This window comes from Podarcis raffonei, chromosome 9 (genome assembly GCF_027172205.1).
Source record: "Podarcis raffonei isolate rPodRaf1 chromosome 9, rPodRaf1.pri, whole genome shotgun sequence".
NCBI classification, from domain to species: Eukaryota; Metazoa; Chordata; class Lepidosauria; order Squamata; family Lacertidae; genus Podarcis; species Podarcis raffonei.
The window spans coordinates 43,960,626-43,985,795 of NC_070610.1; the positions used below are offsets into that span (position 1 = coordinate 43,960,626).

General features: G+C 42.3%; 1 protein-coding gene across 2 annotated transcripts in view; it reads right to left on the reverse strand.

Annotated features, from left to right (window-relative positions):
* Positions 1–1,353: 1,353 nt before the first annotated feature.
* SMAD1 (SMAD family member 1) overlaps positions 1,354–25,170 on the reverse strand; it is a 36,380-nt gene continuing 12,563 nt past the window's right edge. The window contains exons 2-7 of one of the 2 annotated variants that reach the window (XM_053403257.1): positions 21,050–21,632; positions 12,066–12,320; positions 9,771–9,887; positions 5,944–6,165; positions 3,663–3,919; positions 1,354–2,583 (exon numbers count right to left, since the gene is read on the reverse strand). In XM_053403257.1, the coding sequence (XP_053259232.1) occupies positions 2,440–2,583; positions 3,663–3,919; positions 5,944–6,165; positions 9,771–9,887; positions 12,066–12,320; positions 21,050–21,449 (1,395 nt within the window). In that variant the 5' untranslated portion in view covers positions 21,450–21,632 and the 3' untranslated portion in view covers positions 1,354–2,439. The remainder of the gene's footprint in view (positions 2,584–3,662; positions 3,920–5,943; positions 6,166–9,770; positions 9,888–12,065; positions 12,321–21,049; positions 21,633–25,170) is intronic. The other variant, XM_053403258.1, reaches the window with a different exon arrangement.

The following is a 25,170-nucleotide window of genomic DNA, read 5'->3' on the forward strand; positions in this document are numbered from 1 at the left end:
TGCAGACTGCACGTTCCAGTAAGTGTGGGAAACCTCATCTTATGACTCATGTATACTGAAGTGAAATGCAGTGTGACACTTTAACAAGCAATTATATTTGTGATAAGAGTGCTTTCTCTGAAGGCTGTCCTGAAGAGGGCAGATAACTGATCATGTTCAAAAAGTGTGATCAGTTACCATGCAGCATAAATTCAATACTTACCAGTATCTTTATTATTTGTTCCAGAGAAGTTAAAAGAAACTACAGCCTTTACCGCCAATAATACATATTCAGCTGTATATGGTTAAAAAGCTATCACCCTTTAAAAACCACATTCAGGTCCACTTACTTTGATGCAGTTCAAATTCTGTAGCAGCTGACAAGCTGAGCTGTTGAGTTGCTGCTCTTGATCCTGAAATATCCTATTTCAGCTTGTCAGCACAAAGCAGAAATGCCTGTTTATTTGATTAAAAATAATCTATTCACAATGTTAACTTGTTTTTTTCTGCTCTCACTGTGGGTTGTGTAACACTCATACTGTCAGATATGAAAAACAGTTCTTAAATTCTAGTTCATGTCTTCCTCCAATTTGGCAATTTCTCAGGTGGCGTTTTGGCCACTTTACCTACACCAAATAACAACATCCCAGAAATTCTCATCAAAGGAGTGACTGCTTCCCGTCATCTTCTTAGACTGCAGGTTCTAATGACTCACATTGGACAATGGACCTTCCCATATGCACTGATGAGGTAGTTGCTCGATGAAAACAATGTGGTGAGCAGTGATGGTAAACAAAGAGGCAACAGGGACTAGCAGTTTATTATGTGCTTTTTGGAGCTATTTCCGCTCTTCCAATGAACCTGATGGCTGATGGTGCTATTAGGCCAATTTAAGGATGATTCTTCTATCCTTAAGAAACTAATCATGTGAAGATGGATATTGTGCACACTTCCCTTCATTATTAGCATGCACTCATCTTGCTGCTAGGTATATTTCTTCTTTTTAAAGCAGTGAGCATAGAACCATGGTATATCCCTCACACCAAGACCGCTAAGCTTGTGTTTTTCAAGCAGCTAAAAGGAAGGCAAACGCATGCAATGTGGTAAAATAAAGCAGTTAAAAGCACCAGCAAAGTTTTAAAGAATTTTACCAATAAATTTGGCAATAAGATTAGACAATGAAGCTACCTTTTTTTAAAGAAGGCATAAAAGGGAGCTTTAGGTATTGCTTGTGCTCTCATGCTGACAGCTTGCATATCAGTTCCATTGCATATCTCCTTTTCCAAGAAACTGTTCTCAGCAACTGATATTCATTTATATCACAGCTACTTCATGTTTTGTAGTTTGATAAGGGGGAAAATGCACAAGAGTGTGTTTTAATCAAAGTAAGCAATACGTTTATTTGAACTTCAGTAGAGATGAACCACTAAGTTTTGGAATAAAAAAATACTGGAAAAGTACTACAGCTTGAATGAATATAAAAACATTAGCAGAAAGAAAACAATTTAAATGGTAAAAAATTAACTTTTAAGTCTGAGACACTTGAATAGGTTGTTTAAGTCCTCCCAACATGTGCTAACATCTGCTAAGTTGGCAAAACACAAACCTCTTACAAAACGAAAACAGCTACTTCTGTTATGTGAACTGCATAAAACTGTCCAATCTTTAAAAAGGCTGTATAGTTTGTCTTGAAATATACAGACCTTGCAGTACATGACAAAAGCATTTATTGACCCAGCCTTGCTCCATGAAGCTGTGCTTGGGCAGAAATATATCAGTTAGTAAGATGAAGCCTCTATAAAAATGAAATGCACACAGCAAGACTTGGACTTATTTAACAAGCTATGTTTACAGTATAATTCTACCTGTCCATGTCAGCTTCCCTTCCCACCCGCCTCCCGCAACTATATTTCTTTAGGCTAGTCCATCTCTAACTTCCAGATACACTGTACATACATTTAGCAAAGAGCATACCTAAAAATTCTTGCAGCGGTATGGTCAGTACACAGTTTCAGAAGATTACACAGAAGCCTTAATTTTTCTGAGGATAGCAACTATTACCAAGAACCATTAGCTTTCGAATATTGTGAGAAGCTTGTTAAAAAGGAGAGTAGCCTTCTTCTTTTTTGGTACTCCTCCCAGAACGCAAAACACAATGGATATTCAGCACAAGGGGATCTTAGTGTTCTAGATAAGATTGCTTGAGAACAGCGTCCAGATTACGTGGACTTGGGTCATCCCTAGCTATTACACGCTGCCCTGTATAAAGATTACTACTATGTAAACTAAAAAGTCTTTGATACCAACAACTTAGTAGCGGCTTTTCCTGATCTAACAGTTGGTCACAGAGGTCAAGTATAATAAAGGCTGCTGCCAGTTTTGTACATGTGTCTGACTCATACATCCTTCAAGTACATGCAAGGCTCAATAGTTTCTTAAGTGTAGCTGCTCCGAATCCTTTTAAGACACAGAAGAGATGGGGTTATGAGGAGAGCCCATCTGCGTAAGAACTTTATCCAGCCACTGAAGGGGACCATGTAAGTGAATCTCAATCCAGCACGGTGTGCTTGTGACATCTTGCCGATGATACTCTGCTCCCCAGCCCTAGAAACACAGAGTGAATGTTACAACAATTCTTGCTACAGATTTAATTGCATTCTGAGAATCCAAAGGCAGTAACATGGCGTCGTATTGAATAAAGGAGACATTATTTTTATTTTTTGCATTAAAGGAGCGCAACCACTTTCTGATCTCTGAATTTTAATTTTAAGTAGATGGGCCCGATTGAAAGCCCTGAAGACATGAATCTTCCAAGTAAGTGATCACGCTCAATGGGGTGGGGCAGCTTGTGCTGTAATGTCTTCTACTTTCAAGGGAAAACACCTGTTGATGTTTAGTCAGGCAGTGCTGCTCTCTCAATTCTTTATACTATTTTTTCCCATACACACTGCCATCTATTTTGTATCCAGTGTCTGTGCACCTTATTTCTAGAAATTCAGAGATATTTTTTTGGGATGGATGTTAAGGTACCACTGAACAAGTCAGCCAAACACAACATTTCTCTATTTCTCAGTGGCCGCACCCAGATTATAGAACTCCTTGCACAGGGAGCACCTACCAAGCTTCTTACTGGCCTTCCACTTAATAGGAAAGACGTTTCTGATAGGCATTAGACCCACTGGGGTGATTTTTCTCCTGTCACAAGGTATAGTTTTATTGCTTTATTACTGTTATTGTTGGGGGTTTTTTAACTGACAGACATTTGCTGCTGAACATGATTTTTTGTGCAAATAAAGTGGATATAATTTTCTTACTTTTTTTTTTTAAGTGCTGCCACTGATTCTGGAGCTAGAGCTACACTTCACAAAATCCAGGTTAATATCTTTCAGTTTTAAGGTTGATTAACATGAAAGACACAGTGCAATTTTAAAAAATCAAGTATTACTTGGCTTCAGCTCTAGAGTACTTTTGGGGAGGATTTGTTGAGCAGGCTCAGCAGCAGCCCCTAAAAGATTTAAGTTTTGGGCAGCATTTGCATGCACATGCCTTCGTCTGTCTAGGTTGCTATTATAGCAAGAGTTGTATTGATGCGAGGTCTAAAATTTAATAGTATCAGCTCAAGTTCATTCTTTTCCCCAGGCCAAGGCCTCGCGAAGGCACACTCACCCCAAAGCCTTGCTTACCTTTACAAAGCTCATGCGGATAGTGCACATCTTGGTGAGTTCGTACACAGTTTCAAAGCCATGGTTCACCGACTGAGCCAGAAGTTGAGCAAACTCTTGGTTGTTGAAAATTTTCAAACTGCAGCCACTTGGAATTTTGCAGACTGTAGTTGGGTGGAAGCCATGATGGTAGTTGCAATTTCGACTTTGCACAAATATACTACTGTCACTAAGGCACTCTGCATAGACTTCACCACCGACATAATACAGGTGGACTCCTATAAGAGAGACGTGACTCTGTTAGTTTTATTCTGAAGTCAAAGCACTTCAGACTGCTGCAGGTATTCAAAGCAGCAATTAATGGGTATGAGTATTTTCTGGTGCTGTTGTCCAAATGAGAATCACACACCTTCTCCGCAGTGATGCATGAATTTTACATACTTGGCCCAACCGCATAAATGCAGTTGTCCAAATTTATTATTCGCATGCTGTATAGGCAACCTTTTCTGGACATCTGCTTTTCTGGACATCTGCACATATCCTTAGATTTGAAAGATTTTTCTAGTTAAAAACTAGGGGATGCAGGTGAATTTGTGTCTAATGAAACCAATGGGATAGAACGACATCTGCTCAACTCTCATTAGCCAAGCAGACCAAGTACTTCTTCATTTTATCTGAGTTTTAGCTTCTGTTTAGATTGGGGTTTACTGTAGTTTTAGCAGATCTTCTTAAATATGCGTATTTCTTTGCAAAATAAAAATGGTAATCTAGTAGTGTGCGTGTGATAATTTTCAATAGCAAAATTTAAGACTAAGACATTTTACTGAACCCTTTAGTAAAAGGAAATAGGAGTTCCTATGTGCTGCATAGCTATAGGTCCCAAGCACTAATACTGATTCAACTAGAGAAATTAGACATACTCTTCCTTATTGGTGGCTACCTGCCATCTAGAGTTCTTTGACCCAAAGTGAAATTTAGAGGCTACAGCTATTTTCTCAAATTGGGCCACAAGTGCGGCATAATGATCAGAATGTCAGACTAGTACTGGGGATATCTACTACAGGGTTCAACGGCCCCCTCAAACACTGAAGCTCAACTGGGTTAATACTATCTCTCAGCCTAACTTATTTTACAGATCACTGACAGGATAAATAAGATGCCATGTATATCACCTTGAACTTCTTGGAGGAAGGGGAAGATATAAATGTAATTAAATAATTTGTCCATAACTAGATCCCTAGTAAGGAATGGGGCTGTTACGGGCAAAAAAGATTAAAACCCTGCTGCTATTCAAACTTTTAAAAGTCCTTCAGTGCACCACCAAAAGGCATGTTATGAATAGTTTTAAAGGCACCAGTAGTGGATAGTCCCCAACTGTGTCTTACACATGCATGGAAGAGAAAGCAATCTTTTATATAGCCAAAATACCAGTCATACCCTGGGGGGGGGGAAGTATCCCTTGTTCATATCTGGCTTTGTAAAACTAAGTCATATTCCAGCATAACCAAGTAGGGAATTATTAATACAAATAATTGACTAAACTATTTTTATTCCAAGACAATTTAAAGTATAGAAGCTATAGTCTTCACTCAAGACCATCTCTCTCTCTCTCTCTCTCTTTTTTTTTTGTTAAGAGAGAGAGAGAGACAAAAAGCAAATGCTTCCAGAAAGACAAATTATACAGAAAACCAGAACATTACTAAATTACTTCAGTTCTTAAAATAAAGGAGACAGCACATAATTTTTTTAATATAGTTTTATATATTGGGGGTATTATGGGTTAAAACAGATGGCATATACTGTAATACAAACACTTCTATAAAAGATAAAGATAAATTTTAAGTGATTCCTCTTTTTCTCCTATGGATCTCAGTACTATTTTACCTTGGAAACAATTTCAGATTCTGAACTGGGAAAGCAAGAGATGTCAACTTCTCTGCCCTTTGCAAAAAAGCCCCACTATTTTGCAAGCTATGTTAATACTCCTGTAGCTGCATCAGGGAGCCCAATAGTGATTTTAACCCCTATATAAGAACCTTGTGTAGTTATAGATCCACCAGCTTAGTTGCAGCTCAAGAGGTTTATGTTCCAACAAAACAATTTGGGAGAAAACTGTCTAGTTGGAAGTCGGATCGTGCACAACCCTGTTTCTATGTGTTGTCAAAATTTCCTTCTTTGCAAGATTACATTGTGTAACGCTGAATATGTTGCTTCTCAATGAAGCCTTGAGGGAAACAAATGTTGCTTGCATCCCAGCTCCTCTCTCTTTCCACTTTCAAATACGAACAAAACCCCACAGTACCTTTGCCAATATGCCGCCTGGTGTTCTCAATGGTGGAATTCCGGTTAACATTGGAGAGCAGCCCTAGGCAAAACCTGTTCTTGTTGTTTGAAGGATCAGTGAAGCCATCGACCAACACACTTGTTGAAGAGGCATGAAATGCCTCTCCAACACGATTGTTAAGCTCATAGTAGACAATAGAGCACCAGTGTTTTGGCTCTTCATAAGCAACTGCCTGAACATCTGGAAAGGAGGAAAATCAGAAATCAGTGACACTAGAATTAATGAGTTCCTGAGCTTTAAAGTTTTATTTATTTTCAGTGTGTAGGTTTTGGCTTAAGATCACTGAAGAACCAAAAGGAGAAAAAAATAATCTGGCTACGCAGCTGCTAATTAGAAGTCATTCTCCCACAATGCCCTATTATGCAATACATATGAGCCACACTAGCAATTCAATCAAAGCCTCCACATAGCGAAAAGAGAAGGAGCTCTAACTGGTACTTTAATAAGCAGTGAGCAGATTCTTTTTACCACCCTGCTTTACAAGTAGACTCACAAAAACTGGGGCTGCAGTACTGATAATCTACTAATTGGTTAGGCTGAGAGTCCCTGTAGTAGAATGATTAGACTGGCTTCCCCCCAAAATGATTGTAACCAGTAAGCTTTACTTATCTCTATGTTTGGGCAGGTGTGCTGTGTTTGTGTGGCAAATGAGCTAGAAAGAAAACTACCAGGTCTCACTCAATTTACCAAACGATGTTGACTGGTCACCTAGTGGCAATCCTTTTCATCACAGCCCGCTTCAACACTTTAGTAAACCCAGATGTGCTACCGTAATCCATGCCTATTTACAATGAAGCCATTGGACAGTATGCAATTCAAAATGTATCCTTTGCACCGGGAACTATTGCTCAAAAGACTTTGCCACCTTGAGCAAATGTCCATATCATGGTGGAGTTGCACTTCCAAGTCAGGGTCTCACCCACCCTTTAGGGTCCATTCTGTCTCCTATGGTAACTCAACTGCCATGTTAAACCACTGGTTGCTGGGGATTTGGAGCATGGTCTTGCAAGTACTTAGCACTTATCTGTCCATGTCAACTGGATCAGAAGCTGAGAAAATGCTGTTGGCCCTGAAACAGTGATGGGGCTTGTTGGAAACCAACCAACTGAGAGTGAATCCTTCTAACACAGAGGTGTTGTGGGTAGGTGGTTCCTGTGTTCAGGAATCAGGTGGATGACCCAATCTAGAATGGGTTGCACTGTCCCTTAAGGAAGAGGTTCCTAGTACTCCAGGAATTCAGCCTGCCACAGAAGTCCCAATTGCCTTCTACAGCTAGGAGTGTTTGCTGGGCTGGCATACCCTGGCCTCAGTTGTCCATCATAATGACCTCCTGGGGCACTCTATGACCATCTCAGCTGTGACTCCTGGCAGGGCTTTTTCCACCTGGCCCAAAGTGGGCTTCAAGGCCAGATTGGGATCTGAATTTGAGAACTCTCAGCCTTCATCTGACACAAACCACTACACCACAGTGACTTGTGGTAGCTAAGAAGGGAGAGTCAACCAATGACAGTCACAAATGTAGTTTTGGCTGTAGGAAACCAATTTTATGAAACTGAAGATGGCAGACTATATTCCCCAAGTTGGTGAGCCTCATATGACAACAATGAGAATTTGAGCCTTTAGTGCCACTGGCCAGTCCTGCGGAGCACCTTGCCAACAGAGATTCAGTGGCCACCTTCTGTACCAACTTTGAAACACCTGCTGAAAACTTTTCTATTCCATCAGGCTTATGCAGGCAATTAAGCGTACATCCCTCATCATGGTCTATTGTTGTTTGTTTTTTTCATTTCTTTTTGCTTTTAACTAGTTTTTAGACGTATAATATATCGTATCCTACCACAATATAAACTGTTTTTATTTTGTTGTAAACTGCTGGTATATTTTTATGATACAGTGGTATATACTTTTTTGTAAATAAGGCTTTTCTCCATCCTGTTCACTGATTACCAAAGCTATGCAAAGAAGTGCTGATTCAAACAAGCCATGATATTTTTAATCCTTTCAAGTCATTGTACGGCAGCCTTTAATTATTAGTAAGTAGGTGCACTCTTCACAGTAAGATGCCAGCAACCATTAAGGCTGCACACAGCTTTGCCCTAGTTCTCAAACTCAGGAAGAAATCCTGCCAGCTGGCCATTCCTGCAGAATGAAATCATATCTCTCTCACACAGATTTCATACTAACTTCCTCACATTTGCCTTAAGTCATGCAGAGCAGGTGTGCTTTGTCTCTCCATTCCCAGCATGAGCCAACAATAGGAGTTACCCAACTTCATTGACAGGATGCAGCTTGTTAAGTCAAATCTCTTAAGACTAACAAATCTTCACAAAGAACAGGCCTCTCTAAATGTCTGCAGCGAGAGTGCTTGAGCCTACGTTTACTGCCAGTGCCCTTCCTATATGCGAACTTCAGCAGACCTTTTCTGAAGGGCTATAAAACAAAGGATATGACCGTACGTACCAGGTAGAGGTACAGAAGGGAAACAGGTGTGCGTAAACAATGTAAGTGTAAAGGAAATAAGCAAGTGTAGTTTCACCCTCTAAAAAGAAAAAAAACGGGAAGGGAGGGATATTAAGATCAGGGGAGGGAAAAGTTACCAGATTTAGAGGGAGCATCTGCCACTAGTTGCTACTAGTCGTTGGGCCTGCAGCATTACTACTTCTGTGCTTGTGATTGCAACATCCTTCAGCTGTCCAGTACATACTGTTCCCTGCCTCCTGCTAAAATATCTGGCCCCAAAGCCACAGTGGGAAGGGCATGCAGGAAACTGCCATTGTGAACACAGAAGTGGGTAACGCTGCAAGTGCTGTGATTTCTGGTAACAACACAGCTTGTAAAAATAATCTGGTTCCAGATCCAGCCATCTTGACAGTGCTCTTGGATGAAACCGCTATGGTCATGGTCTAGCCAACACACAACACTACATGTGGCAGTGCCGGTGGCAGAAATTTTATGATCCTGCCACATGAACTGGAACCAACCTAATGAGAAGCACACTATTTAAATGCATCTCTTACGACCCAATACACAGCAGTTTGCTGTGACCAGAATATCCAAACAAACCCTTAAAGACTGGTTAGAGACGCAGCCCTCTGCTTACTGGGGCTATTCCTAAGGAATGCAAGAATGACAGGACAAAGATACAGGACAATCGGAAAACTAATGTGTGCAGAAGGTCTACAGAGTCAGGCATAAACAATGATAAATTTGCTTCTTGCTTTTGTCAGCAACAAGGTCTACGTGAAATGAACAGACCAGCAAAACTACCCAAAGATTTGCTTTATCAGTTGTGAGCCAGCTTTAAAACAAAATGTTAAATAACCAAGAGGTTGTCTACTCTTATTTTTCCAAGATGGCTACAAAACTCATCTTGCTGGCACAGAATGCACACTTTGGTTATCTGAGCATCTTGCCTGCAGCAATGAGGAGGAAGAAGCAGTGCATGATTTGGTGCAAGTTTGGCTGAAACACCATTACTTGGGGAGAAGACATCCACTGACATTTACTTGCTATTATGCCAGACTCTTAGTCCAGAGCATGAGTGCAGCATTATAAATCATAAGAACCTAAGGCCACCTCTGTTGGATCAGACAATCTAGTCCTGCACCCTGTTCTCAAAGGGGCCAACCAGAAACCTATTGGAAGTCCACAATTCAGATATGATCATTCACAGCTTCCTATTCATAAAATGTATGCTACAACCATGTTTATACTCCACATGCCACATATATATGTTAGACCACATTTCTTATTAAAAGGGGGAGAAAAAAACCTAAAAGTTTCACCTCCTCTGCTTATTTCTGGAGGAACTGAAGGTGCCATCATATTGGTGTCCATTGGCTGTGAACCATCCTGTGTCATCTGATCTTCTGGAGGCAGATAAGCAGGAGGGGGAGTATCAGCTAAATGGGAAAAATACAGGACAGATAATTTAATTTCTCTTTGTACATTAGTAGAAAGCGCTAAGACAGGTCAAGCAACAATTTCCACCTATTTATGATAACCCAATAAAACCCTTCATTCCTGTGTCTCAAGTGAGACTTGCTAGACAAAACTAAACTCTTATAAACAAGGCTAACAACGGAAGCCATTATTTTCTCATCAAGGAATAATAGTTTAGAGTTTCTTTTTTAGGGAACTAGGCTTTGAAGCAGATAAAGGTAAAGTTATTCTACATGAGATAAGTGATCTTAAGGAGATTTGTTGTTTTTTAATGTATGTTTATCAGAGCTAGTGATTTTAGGTGCTTAATAAAGATCAGTCCTACTGGAAAAAGATTTCAGCCAACACTATTGTACTTCTGTTTTTCCTACCTTCCCTGTTCCAACAGCAATAATTCCCTATTATGGTGCTGCAACAGAACTAACAGCAGCTAAAGCAGCCTTACAAATAAGCCAATTAAAGTTGCCAACCTACTAAGAGGAACCCATATTCTCATGCTGGAAGGGAAGCCCCCTCTTTTAAAGATGTGCAGAAATGCAGGCTAGTTTTTAAAAAAATGCATTTGATCGAGTTGAATGACAGAGGAGGGACAGAACTGAGGATCAGGCTTTCCTTCCTCCACATCTAGCACAGAAACCAAATGGCAGAGGAGAATGGAGTGATCTGTCCTTCCTCCTCCAGCCCACTCACCTGCATGGAATTACTGGTGGCCTGTGGCTTTCAGGTGAGCTGTTAATGCATGACCACTTATCAAAATAAAGCATTTCAATTAGGAGATGAACCAAGTAACTAGCAAACAGGGGCTGCAATCCAGTACATAGCAAGATTTACACTCATGTGCTGTTGACATCAGTGCTGCTAAGACCAGTTTATTGCCGGGTAGCCAGCCAGAATCCTTAGCTTTAAGCTGTCACCAGCTATACAGTTGTTGATTGCTACACCAGGAATAGTTTGAATACTTCTTCTCTTCATCCATGTTTGTGTGTTCCTACATTGGTTTAATTTTTTAGAAGTTTAAACACAACTGAGCAGTTCTTTAGTATCTTTTTACAACCCAAAACACACAAGAGAGATTTGGAAGAACTAATGAACAGTGAGAAAAGGCTATTTCTGTGCAACATTTAAAAGAGCAAACTTCATGCTACTCTTTGTCTACTTGCCCTTTTGAGACACTGTAAACTCATGTCATAACATACTTCTACTAATAAAGTTGAACCTCCTTCTTGAACCAATGTGAAGTGTGGGTTTTGTTTTATTTTTAATGGACAATTGCCTTCCCCTTGTCATTTGGATTTGATCTTCTAGCACCAATCTGGAATCCTAGTTGAACAAAGCACCTCACTGCTTTGACTTCTAATCTAGAGGGCAAGTGCAGCTCCTCTCATTTTTTTACCAGATTCGTAACTAACTTCAAGGTTATGCTACATCATTTTCTACAAATGAAGTTCTAGCTAGTGAATAACTCTATGGGTCCAATTTCCAGTGACCAATTCTCTAGCAGCGCATAATGCTCTCACGATCAGCTAAGATAAATCTTTTAATGCTATCTTTATGTGGTAATTCATTAAAATCCTTGGATACTCCGTAGTTTCAAAAACTTTTCTTTGCAGACTAGGTAAAGCCAGAGAGACATTACGCAACACCTATTCACAGTTTCCGAGAACTGACAGGTGAAAGTTTAACACATCCAAAGGTTCAGTGGGCAAAAATTGCAGCTATTGTCCCAATTGCACTGATCATAAAATTATGGTTTTTGACAAAAACGGCTTAGTTGTTGAACAAATTGGCTCCCGAACACGGCAAACCTGGAAGTTAAGTGTTCCGGTTTTTGTACGTTTTTCAGAAGCCAAACATCCACTGCAGGTTCCACTTGAGTTCAGGAAGCTCCTGCAGCCAATCGGAAGCTGCACCTTGGTTTTCCAATGGTATTGGGAGTCAAATGGACTTCCAGAACAGATTTAAGTTCAAGAACCAAGGTTCCACTGTAGTTTTAATTGCCATAAAGAAACCTTTAAAAGCATGCAAATGTTTTGCATTTTCATTGGTTGCCATGAGATATTGACCCAAGCAGAACAAGTGTCCCAACCATGCTCCTAACACTGAGAACTTACTACCAAGGCCTCTTGGAGCAAGCTTACCTGGCATCTGGAAAGGACTTCCTGGGTCCGAGCTGGCAGGTGAGTGAGGATAGGTGCCACTGCTGCTTCCCGGGGAGTTTGGGTAGCTGCTGTTGGGCGAGTGAGGAAACGGATGGCTATTGGGCTGTTGGAAAGAGTCTGGGAAAGTAGCATTGTGTGGCATGTGTGGCTCGTTTTGTGGCACGCGGAATTGAGCCAGGAGGCTGTGCTGTGGGTTGTATTCACTGTGTCTCGGAACAAGCACTGGAGGAAGAACTGGAAAGTGGGGGGGGGGGGGAGAGAAAAACCGAAAACTTAGTTCAAGACCACACTTACAGAACAAAGGCAAACTCTTCCATGGATGCAACTATTGCATGTGAGGTATTCACATTCTAGGAACAAACAGGGCTCAGCAAGGACACTTCACTGGATCCTGTCATTACATAACTTAAATTCATACAGTGGCACATTGACTGCCATGGTCCCAGAGTCGTAAACTTGGTTTTCACAGTAGCTGGAAACAAGACGATCAAAGGAATTTGCTGCGTTTTTATTTACAAAACACGGAGCAGTGTTTTGTATATTTAATGCCAACGTTTGAAACTTTAGTGGAATTTGCTGGCTTGCAAACCACTTAATGGTTTGTAAGCCAAAACCTTGTTAACTAGGAAATTCTTCTGAAGACAATGATAGCACTACATAGGCTATGGACAGAGAACTTAAAGAGACAACAGCTGAAAGTTTATTTTTAGTATAAGCAATGTGCTAAAAGGTTAATACTGAAATGCTACGGTTTTCTACAGTTGCCAACTAGATATCTATGGGAAACTCACGGGCAGAACATGATGATAAAAAACCCTCTCTCATTGTTGCTCCCTAGCAACTAGTATTAAAAAGCAAGCTCCCAAGGATCCTGAAAGTCATGCTATACAGTGGTACCTTGGGTTAAGAACTTAATTCGTTCTGGAGGTCTGTTCTTAACCTGAAACTGTTCTTAGCCTGAGGTTCCACTTCAGCTAATGGGGCCTCCCGCTGCCGCCATGCGATTTCTGTTCTCATCCTGAAGCAAAGTTCTTAACCCGAGGTACTATTTATGGGTTAGCGGAGTCTGTAACCTGAAGCGTCTGTAACCTGAGGTACTACTGTATATCGTAGGAGTATGCATCTGCTTCAGAGAGAATCCAAATCCAGAACCAAATAGGCAACTTTGGAAGGATTTGGGCCTTGTCTGATACAAAATGGGCCTTCTCCAAAGTAGTCGGAATTGGGCTGCTCCCAAAGCTTTAGACCCAATTTAGGAAGAAGTCAGACACCAGACAGTTGAACATGGACTGTACACAGTATACTAAGCATGGTCACACTAGAAATGGTACTGGAAGAATTGGTTTTTGTTTTTGTTTTTTCTAATGATCGTGAAGTAATTCACCCTTGTCATGTCTGCCGCAAACTGAGTCAATATTTTCAGTGAGCTATCCACCATGACCCTAAGATCCCTTTTCTGGTCAAACTCCATGAGCTCAGATGCCCTCAGTATATACACAAAGTTAGGATTCTCCCAGCACCCCCACCATATGACTATATTTACATTAAGCTGCCTTTTCTCTTTTATTTGTTAAACTTTTACCCAGTCTGTCCAGTGCATTTGCATTAAACAGACTCTTCCAATGCATTTGTACTTGGCATTTTACAACTATTAAAAAAAGTAAAAGCACATTCCCATAAAAGAGAACAGCACAAAACTCAGAAACGGGCTGGGAGAGTCAGAACATTCTCAAATGAGGCTTCAGCATATGAAATTCACCTGCCCAGCTAGATATACAGTTGCCAGAACAGGGAAGTTTTAACACGTGAGCAATGAAATGTGTAAGAGGGGGTAAAATAGATCTTGCTGGGCGAGGTATTCCACAATCTGGATGCAGCCACTGAGAAGGCTCTCCACACATCTTCCTCAACTATGAATGGGACTCAGATGGGTCTCTCTAATCCATCTTAGGTATAGATCCAGGTATCATGGCACAAAGCCATTTATTGTTTTAACTGTCATCACCGGCACTTAAAATTATGTGAAGGAAATAATTTTGCAACAAACGCAGGTATTACAGAATCTGTGTGGTATGGTATCTTTGGTGACATCCTTGCAATTAGATTCTGGACCAGCTGAAAGTTTCTGAAGTCTCAAGGCAAATTCATGCAGAGGACATTACAGTAATCCAACCTGGAAGCAACCAAGGCATGCGTTACTGTGGCTGGGTCCGATATTTTCTGGAACAGATGCAGATAGTGCACCAACCTAAGCTGGGCAAAGGCATCCTTGCCCAAGGTCACTACCCCCATGAGACACAAGTTCTAGACAAACAACCTGCCTTCTCTGAATCTTCTGTCACCTGGCTTCCTGTGAACTCCCTGCATCTTCAGCAACAGCACTATTTGGATATCTAGATGCAGAGCCTGATGTAGGAGTGCCCCCAAATGACGAATCCCATTTTTCAAGTCTTGTCCAGAACAAGCCAAATCCATATTCCAAGAGTCCATCTCTCTAACCGCGATCACCTCTGTCTTTTCTGAATTTTATTTCAAGTTATTTCCCTTCATTCAGCCCATTACTGCCTATGGGCACCAGGTCAGGACATTAACAGTTCCCCTGGAATGAAAATGTTGCATCTTCTCCTGGGTTCCTGTAAGCAGACTGAGCCTAGAATAACTCATGCCTTGATTACCACAACAAGCCACATCTTTCCTCTCCTCTCTCACACATTTAAACAAAGGCATATGAAACACTAAGTTTTTTGGGGGGCGGGGGGGGGCTTGTTTTGCATTTCAAGAATAGCTGGAAAGAGAATCTTCAAAGTGCTTTTAGCAATCTAAAAGTGGATACACTAGTCATTTTCTCCAAGGTTCCAGAGACACTGGATTTTCCATGCAAACGACAGACAAAGGGCAGAGGGGAAAAGAAAGTGTCGCTTTTGGTACGGCGTTTCCTTAACAGCTCATGGAAACCATGTCGCTAATTTAAGACTCTCCCACATTGCGAAAGTATGTGAAAGCTGCCTATTGTGAGATTTCCCTTAATAAAAACACAATTTGCAAAACACAAGCACCATGATGTGTGCTCTCAGAAGCAGAGATGTGGGACCAAGCACTAATTTAGCTCCCAGAAATGGCAAGAGGCTTCAGTCTGAACCCGCTCCAACAGAAGACAAACTTGCATACTTCAACCTATGCACATCACTTTTAGGGCAGCTTGTAGCGAGTCAGTAAGACCCCCTGGTGGGATACAAATGCTAGCTATTGGGTTGGGAAGAGTTGCCTGTCCCAGACTCTGAGAAGGATTCTATACCTTTTCAGACACCTTTAAAAAAGCAGCAGGTCGACTTGAGTGTGGCTTCTCCCATTTCTGCGCTAGGAAATCTTCCCACCAGTGCCATCATTAAAAGCACAGGAGCTTCCCAGTGACCCGGGTCCCCCAAATTAACATCCTTGAGCAAGAGGGCAAAACCCCAAGAGGGTCAGATGAAAAACCTGCCTGTAGTTGGATTGGGATAAGCACGCTTAGCTTGATCAAGTTGGACACCTTCACTGTACAAAATAAATTGCTAAAATTCGACACAGCAGGAAAGGAAGCTGATCTCAGAAGTAGCTGCCAGCCCAGAGGAAGAGGCATAATTGAAGAGACAGCTTGAGACTTTGGCTATGTTGAGCCAAGCACACCTGTTGCTGCAAAGTAACCAAGAGGCACTGATCTGTTATTTGGAGAGGTTGCAAGATACTGGAGGATACAGCTGTAGAGCGTTATCACTTTCCTTTCTTGAAATGAAAAAGGAACTGATTTACAAGGAGAGCAGTTGCGTTCTGGTACTCTCTCTAGAGCAACTCTGTCGTCAGGAATGTCTGCTTTGTTCACCTAGTGATGCTTACTAACTAAAAGTTTGTGTTGCTGCACAGCAGTGTTGCCAAGCGCAATAGATGTAGCCCACCTTGTCCCTACTCTCTTTCCCTCTTCTGCACTTCTGAAAGGCCTTCTTGCAAGGTGAATGTCATAGTACAGATGATAACCACAGCGTGCATCCAATCACATTAGGCCATGGGTCAGCAAACCAAGGTCCGCGGGCCGAATCTAGATCCAGCCCGCAGACAGTCCAGGAATTTCGTGTTGATCACCAGTGCATGTGTTCTTTACCTCTCCCTCACATGGCGGCAGCGCCTCCTCCCTCCCTCCTCCTGGCTTCTCCCCGCCCTGCCTAGAGGAGGAAGGGGGCTGGGCTTTGTTGGTGCCAGCAGCAGCAGCGCTCAAGCGGCCGCCATTTTAAGCAGCCTCTCTCCAGAGCCTTTTCGCGCGCCGCTCATCATCCTGCCGCCGCCAGCCCCTGCCACTTGCAAGACACAGGCAAGCAGCCACCGGGGCTCATGGTGCTCTTGCATCATTTATTTTTTTCAAAATATAGTCGGGCCCCCCACAAGATCTGAGGGACAGTGGACCGGCCCCTTGCTGAAAAAAATTGCTGACCCCTGCATTAGGCCATAACTGTTCACATCTACACTAAAAGCATGGATTATTATGTCTGCATGTTATGTAGCAGGCAAAGGAGACAAGCCTACCAATGAGAAACTAGCCTGAGATCAAATTTGTTGCAGCCTATGTTACAGTTTCAAGACCACACTATACAGTATTAACATTAGGTCTTCCAAAACTATATAGCTTGGAGTAGTTGTAGTTCAGGATGCTATCTGCACCATCAGAATGAATTTCAGCAACCAAAATGCTTTTTCTGTGCAGCCTGAGCAGGAGCAGTGAACAACGTTATAGTTAATGGCTGTAGTTTGTCTTCACTTACCCCACCCCACTGCCCAGCTCACAGCTGTGAAGAATACTCTTACGTTATGAATGGTCAGTGTAACCATTAAGAGAAAAAGGTAGGAATAGGCCAATATATATGTGAACTGTCCCTGGATAAAGTGACTTTTCTTCATTAAGTTCTCATAGTTCTTCACCTAGCTATCTGAACTAGCCAGATGTTTAACTGATAATCAGTCAGTCCATCATTTGAAAAAAATAAGACATAGGAGCCACCTTGCCCAAAAAATAGCAACTAGACATTCCGTTTTGGCGACTGTAACGTTGGTTTAAGGAGTTTCTAGCACTGTGTATCATTCCATCAACTGATGTAAAAAACCCTAAAAAACCTACCCCTAAATGAATCCCACTAAAATGGCTGGGACTGGTCATCAGGGGAATGTGACTGGGAGAAGAGGGAAGCCAGGCTAGCAAGCATGTCCCTCCTTTTCGCCCCCACATGATAATAAATCACATGAGGACTGAATGCCTGGGTATGTTCTTAGTCATGGAAACCATGGAGCCACTGCTGACTCATGAATTCCATTGGCATCCACTTAAAGACACCAAGTTCAGTATCGAAGCTCATCGCTATTGCAGATGATTTCAAGCATTTTAGAGGGATTCATCCAGGGCATCACATCACAAAATGTAAATATACTTTTGGTTTACATTGTACACCTCAAGACCTAACTTTTAATGACAATACTCCACATTATATTTGCTTGTGTGCTGGCTAAAACTTGCATACATTACAGGAAATTGGTTCAGGAAATATTTTAACAGGTTATCCCAGCACCTAAGAGTTTTACGAAAGTTGCTGCTAACCAAGTGTGTGTATTTAAATTAAATGTGTATGCATGTGTGCCTTAAAAAAACCACAACTCATTTCACTATCTACGAAGGAGATACTAGCACGGATACTTAATTTTGGCCTACTTGTGGCTCTCTAGATGTCACTGAACTGCAACTCCCTTCAGACCACTGGCTATGTTGGCTGGAGTGATGGGAGTTGGAGCCCAACAGCAACTGGAGGAAAGTTTAGGGAAGGCCGTTTTAGTAATATAATAAAACTACAAATCAGACAGTGTCTCTTAAGGGGAGCCTTAATATCCTCCCCTCTTACTATAGAGTGGGCCAAGTCCCAAGAACAACAAAAACTGAGGTCAAGACAAATTATTCATCCCAGAGGCTCTTTACAAGGAAAGTTTACAAGGAAACCAGAAGCCAGTTCTGTCTTCAATGTTTTAAAGCACATACCAGCCAAGTGTTCCAAAATGTCCAAGTTTACAGAATATATCGGATTTCAAACACACACACACACACACACACACACACACCATCACTACTAGCTATTTACCCAGGAAAATGGACTCTCTTGGGAACAAAGGTGGGATATAAATGTAATATTAATAATATTTTTAAAAAGTAAAACCACTCTTTGCTCAGGTGTGACAAGGAATCCTCCAATTTAGGAAGGAAGAATTAGCATGGCAGATACATATACCAAGAAGATTGCCAGTTTTTCTTTGTTCTGCTTGAAACTTACTGCCTTCCACCACCTGCCTAAACTACATGCAGAGGAGTTCCAAGCTTACATCTCAATGTTTAAGAACTTAACCTACAGATTTATCCATGTGTTAGAATTATTGAAAAAAACTCTGCTGCCAGTGGGAGAGGGAGGAAAAGATTCGCAACCCTACTTCCAGGACAGATAACAAGGTAAGAGAGCTACAGCTCTTAATCTGTGGTTATATCCAATTAAAATGAATTTCAGCACATTAACAAATTAGCTAAATTGCTTGTTCTTTCTTCCTTTTGCAATTTAATCCTAAGGTCAAAAGAGTGCACTTGAGTCTTCCAAATATGACTAGAGCACACCTGCGTTAGTCATTTAAATTGAAAATGCAGATACGAGAGAAGCCCAGCCTGGGAGGAGTAGACTGTGTTAAGTGTAATTACTTGGAAGTTCGCTGTACTGAGGCATACAATATTTAGGATCTGTAAAAGGAAAGAATTAGTTCGAAGGCAAAAGGTAGTCACTGAAGGACTGCTACCTTTGCATTGCAAAACAAAAGACTTCACAAAACACAAAGTTTCCAAGACCAGAATACACATCCTTACAGTTCCAGGAGGAGACAAACATGACCCCTTATTACATTAGATTCAAAGGCATGTTTAAATATTTACCAAAAATCAGCCAGTTAGACTTAGCATAGTCTTTCAAACTACAACACTTTTGTGTACACAGGCCATGGCTTTGTATAGTCCGTTATAGCTAGCTGTTGCAGACATGCCTGCGCAAGGCACTTCTTTCCGACAATTGTGCTGGAGTGTTTGCCAGATGACAAGCTTCCCCTATCACTTCTTCCTCCTCCCGTCTCTACATATATGCAGCAATCTTAACCAGGAAGCATGCTGACAAAGCTTGGATTCTCCAAGCTTTGAATTGCCAGTTTTAAGTTACTCCTGCCCTTCAGCTGCAGTTAGCAGTCTCAGCTTTCCAAATGGCATATCACTTTTCACAGTGTTCACCCCCCTCATACACACACACACACACACACACACAAAATATCTATAGTACAGTTTTCTGGAGCTCAAGTATGCAAATTGGGATACTTGGAATAATTGGGATACTCCCTGCAACTTTTATCCATAGCAATCTCTCCCCCTCCTCCAGTTTAAAGCGGAGAGAGAACCAGTTCTGGTCTATCAAAGTAATTCGCTGAACAAAAATTACACTAGCTTTCCAAATGTGGTTATGGAAAATAGATTTACTGCGCAACCATCTACCTATTTGCTAGTAAAGGTAAAGGTACCCCTGCCCGTACAGGCCAGTCTTGCCAGACTCTAGGGTTGTGCGCTCATCTCACTCTAGAGGCCGGGAGCCAGCGCTGTCCGCAGACACTTCCGGGTCACGTGGCCAGTGTGACTACTGCTTTAAGGTAAGGGTAAGGTTACCCCTGCCCGTACAGGCCAGTCTTGCCAGACTCTAGGGTTGTGCGCTCATCTCACTCTAGAGGCCGGGAGCCAGCGCTGTCCGCAGACACTTCCGGGTCACGTGGCCAGCGTGACGAAGCTACTCTGGCGAACCGGCACCAGAGCAGCACACGGAAACGCCATTTACCTTCCCGCTAGAAAGCGGTACCTATTTATCTACTTGCAGTTAAGGGTGCCTTCGAACTGCTAGGTGGGCAGGAGCTGGGACCGAACGACGGGAGCTCACCCCGCCGCGGGGATTCGAACCGCCGACCATGCGATCGGCAGGTCCTAGGCGCTGAGGTTTTACCCACAGCGCCACCCGCGTCCCTATTTGCTACACAGCCCCAAAACAGTGCACAACTATGGAATCAGTTCTGTCCCTCTCATTCAATGTTTATAATCTCTTATAAAAACACCAGGTGTACTAAAATCTAGTGTGGAACTAGGGAAAGATTTATTCAGTTCTTGCAAGGGCAACAGATCTACTATTCTCATGAGCTTTTGAGCAGTTTTCCCCAATGTGGGACAGACAACTCGAGGCTGGCTTCCAACAAGATCCCTGCTGCACCCAGGTCTAGTATAGGAAGTCAACAGTCCCAGACACATAGTCATCAAAGCAGCTAGTTTATTTCACTGCTTAGCAGAATGCACTGCTGAAGGTCATATGCCACTGCAAGTTTTACTTTCACTTCCTCTACCACACAGAGCCATTACTAACCTACTGATTTTTTTAAGAGTCACATAGTATTTGTAACACAGAGATTACAGCTATAATGTACAAGGAGAGAGTGAAGTATATCAGTTTATTATGCCCTACAAGTACCAGAGTCTATCTTGAATACATGAGTAAGCATAGATGTGGCGCGCTACTGTCTTAAGATGGTTCAGTAGTATAACTAAGATAACTGAGATAGTTCCATTGGATAGAGTGTGGTGCTAATAATGGCAAGGCTGCAGGTTCGATCCCCGTAAGGGACAGCTGTATAATCCTGCATAGCAGGGGGCTGGACTAGATGATGTTCAGGGTCCCTTCCAACTCTTATGATTCTAGGATCTACTCCCAGCAAGCTGCACATTCTATTTCTCTAGTTTAGCAGTCCTATAATCTTAAAGCTGATTGCAGTTGAGCTGTTGGGAAAAGGCATTGCGTAAGCTAATAAAATCAAAGCAAAGTATACACAAAGATACCTACCAGGACTTTCCACTCGCTTATAGTGATAGGGATTGATGCAAACTTCCTTCTGCTTTGAACCAAAGGGAAACTCACAGCATTCCAGTGGTTTAAGTTCATGATGGCTCTGCAGATCAGGCCAGCGCCACACACGGCAATAAATTACATGGGGCAGCCCTTTCCGATGGGACACCTGGAGCCTCCCATCCAGCGAACGGGGAATTGTGACACAGTTGCTGGGCTGACCTGGGCAGCTCAATGCCTTCTCCAACTCTTCCATTGCTCCTTTTTTCTTCTTCAGTTTTTTTACTAGGGCATCGACAGCTTTCTCAGCCCATTTTTCCTCTTCGTCCCCTTGCTTCCATCCTAGCAGTCTTTTAACAGCTGGGCTTGTGAAGGAGAACAAGCTCGTCACGTTCATGGTGAGTGATCAAACACTTGAGAACAGCAAATCCTTCAAGGACTGCCCTACAACAGTCTTGGGCGAATTTATATGATTCCTTTAATCTTCCTAACCCAGAGATCTTGAAAAGTTGAAACTAACATTCCAGCTTGTCAGATGTTCTTTCTTTAGTCTTTGGGATTCCAAATGCAAGTCAGGCACCTACGAAAGGGTAAAAGTGAGAAAAGGCAAAGATCAGATCTCTTTCATACAAACAATCTGAAGAAGCACAAATACCCTACCAGAATCTAACAGACCACTGTTGGGTTATTGCAGAACTTTATGCCCGGGCAGAATTCAAACTATGGGGAAGTTCTCAGGAGTTAGCATAGGAAGAGCCACTGCTACAGCTGACTCATGAAGAAGACCAATTCCTCTTGAGAGATGAAAACTGCTTTCTGCCATCCCCTTCACGAAACCACAATTAGTCAAGGTGGCACATTTAGCCAAGTATAGAGAGAGTAGGATGCATTTCGCATCAGATTTCAAAGTCATTAAGCAGTTGGAATTAATTAAGAGATCTTCACACAGCTGGTCAGCTGACTACAACAATACAGTACTTGGATGTGTTCTGTACTCGAGTTAGAACACCAAAAGTAACAAGTCAGCATTTTCTGAGTCACCAGAAAATTTACTACATGGAAACTTTAAAATAAAAAGTTGATCAAGTTAACCACCTGCTTACAAAACCAGCAGAGACAGGATAAATTCATTTCAAATGCCTCAGAACCGTTGTGTTCTTAAGACACCTTCCAACAAAATCAAGAATTATTTCTCAAAAGGGATTTTAGCAGATATGGTTGCCGTGGCGTTTGTAAATATGGTGAGACTAGAACGTTCCAAATCGGGTTTGCACACTTGGAGGAACAACCTGAAAGGGTGCTCGATTCAGCGATGACCCTCAAAGGGTTGAGCATTTCAACCTGCCTTGCCCCACCATCACATAAAGCCTGCTGCCCTGAGGACAGTGCTGGGAGGAATGTGTTGGAGGGTGGGGAATATCAGAACTGAGTGTATGTGGGACTTCCCCTATCTTTCACCAGGAATCTGTGTGAACCTCTGTGTACCAGTCAGCGGGATGGCACAGGCAGGGCAGTGTTGCTCACTTGCCTTCTAGACACACGGTGTTGCAGCTGGTTCCCAACAGGGTGAAGAGAGGTATACAGAGCTCAGCATGGTGGCACAGCCAATCCAATGCTTCTGCCCAGCTCACATCACATGAAGCACCCCTCCTCGCAGCATCCTTTAATGGTTGGAAGACAGGTGGGCTACCTCACTGAGTTCTACTGCCTCTGCTGAAAGCATCTTCTTAAATGGTGATTCCGCCCACAGTGCTATGGCTTGATAATTTGTTGACTTTCATTATACACACACACTTACATGCTTTCTGGCTTCTGTTGCTTTTGAGATCCAAATATAAAAAAGATAAACAAAAGATGCTACATAGGTGTTTTGAAATAAACACTCAAGCACATGTCTGCCAAGTTTCTAGTTTCCAAGAAGCCTTCTTGCTTCTGAGATTTTGCCAATACATTCCATTTTCCTTTCTGCCACTTTTAGTTTCTGCAGTGCATCATTTCCTGTATTACTCTGAGCACAAAGTGGCCTTATCAGCCAGAAGTACAAACAACAGTTAACATGAGTTTGCATATGACACCTACTCTGTACTTTCCCAAATAAATGTACCCTTCTGAGAAATAGGCTTCTGTGCTTCTAGCAACCCAGCAACTTTCCAGCCCATGAATATAAGTGTCTGTGCAAAAGGCAGGGCACTCAACATAAACCGGTAGAGTTCCTTCCCCAAAAAAATACCTTGAGCCAATTTTTGTCATCACCTGGTTCTGATCCCAATTAGCATCCACTGTTTTATACCTAGTGTGACAAAACAGCTACTTTGAATATTAGGGACGTAGAGAGTCCATTCCTCTTTGGAATTTGAATTTCAATCCTTTGGTTATCATGGAACAACAATGAAGTAACTCAGTGTAAGCAGTTTTAGCACATAAGTTATAACGACCAATTTCTCTACTTCTGTCTGGACACCAGATGCTTAAAACTCAAGCCTACGCCCACATCAAACACCAAGATAATATTTGGAAGCCCTTCTCTAAGCCCCCCCCCCCAATGTTCTGAGGTGAGGTGGTGGTGTGTGGGACCGGCTGGGGAAGACCTGTTTGGTTGTGGCACCCTGCTAACCGAACTCTCTCCCTCCAGACAGAATCATCAGCCACCTACCAACATAGAAAGAAATGGGAATCCTCCAAGATTACTGCATCATCATTTATTGTTCAGACCCTGGGTGAAATCCAGTGTTGGACAAACAGACCTTCCCCTTCTGATCCTCCTCAAAATCTGTCTGGATCCTCTAGATCAGATATGAGGAGGGGAACATGAGGTATTGCAGGGGTCGGCAACCTAAGGCCCATGGGCTGGATGTGGCCCAATCGTCTTCTCAATCCAGCCCATGGACGGTTCAGGAATCAGCGTGTTTTTACATGAGTAGAATGTGTCCTTTTATTTAAAATGCATCTCTGGGTTATTTGTGGGGCCTGCCTGGTGTTTTTACATGAGTAGAATGTGTGCTTTTATTTAAAATGCATCTCTGGCTTATTTGTGGGGCATAGGAATTTGTTCATATTTTTTTTCAAAATATAGTCCGGCCCACCACATGGTCTGAGGGACTGGCCCACGGCTGAAAAAGGTTGCTGACCTCTGAGGTATTGCAAGGGAAAGTCAGTTCAACTCATGCACCCACACAACTGGCTATCATCCCCCCCCCCACAACCCCGTGTTAGAAACTCAGATATACAAGCTAATCGCCAAATGGTGCCTTAAACCTGGGTTGCAGTCACCAGTACAGACTGTCTGGTCTCTATTCCTCCCCCTCGTGGAAATAATAATAATAAACTAGAAATAAATAAATAAATAAATTCATTTGTCTGCAGTTTTGTAGTTTAAAGGGGGAAAATCTCAAAGCAGTTTACAACATTTTAAAAAAAATCAAATAAAACAATCCAGAATAAAACAGGGACAAGACTCAGATCAGCCTGCTGACTTCTTTTCTACCAGCCTATAAAGAGACTAGTAGCCAGCATGTGGGTGGCGCTGTGGTCTAAACCACAGAGCCTCTTGGGCTTTTCGATCAGAAGGTCGGCGGTTCGAATCCCCACAATGGGGTAAGCTCCCATTGCTCGGTCCCTGCTACTGCCAACCTAGCAGTTCAAAAGCATGTCCAAGTGCAAGTAGATAAATAGGTACCGCTCCGGCGGGAAGGTAAACGGCGTTTCTGTGCACAGCTCTGGTTCACCAGAAGCGGCTTAGTCATGCTAGCCACATGACCTGGAAGCAGTACGCCGGCTCCCTCAGCCAATAAAGCGAGATGAGCGCCACAACCCCAGAGTCGGCCATGACTGGACCTAATGGTCAGGGGTCCCTTTACCCCTTTACCTAGCCAGCATTTCTATGCCAGATGAAGAATAAGGGAAACCAATCTGTAATAGTTTTGCCAGCTGTGGCATGAAGACTACATCCTCTCACCCAAGCACCTGCAGAGGGTTGCACAAAGAGCCACAGGTACATGCACACCTTGCATTCGTGAGAAATATCTATGAATTTCAGCACACTGGTGGAAAGGCAGCACAAACAATTACGGTACTTTTTCAAGAACAGAGTGCTGTAAGCTTCCACAGTGCTTTTGCCT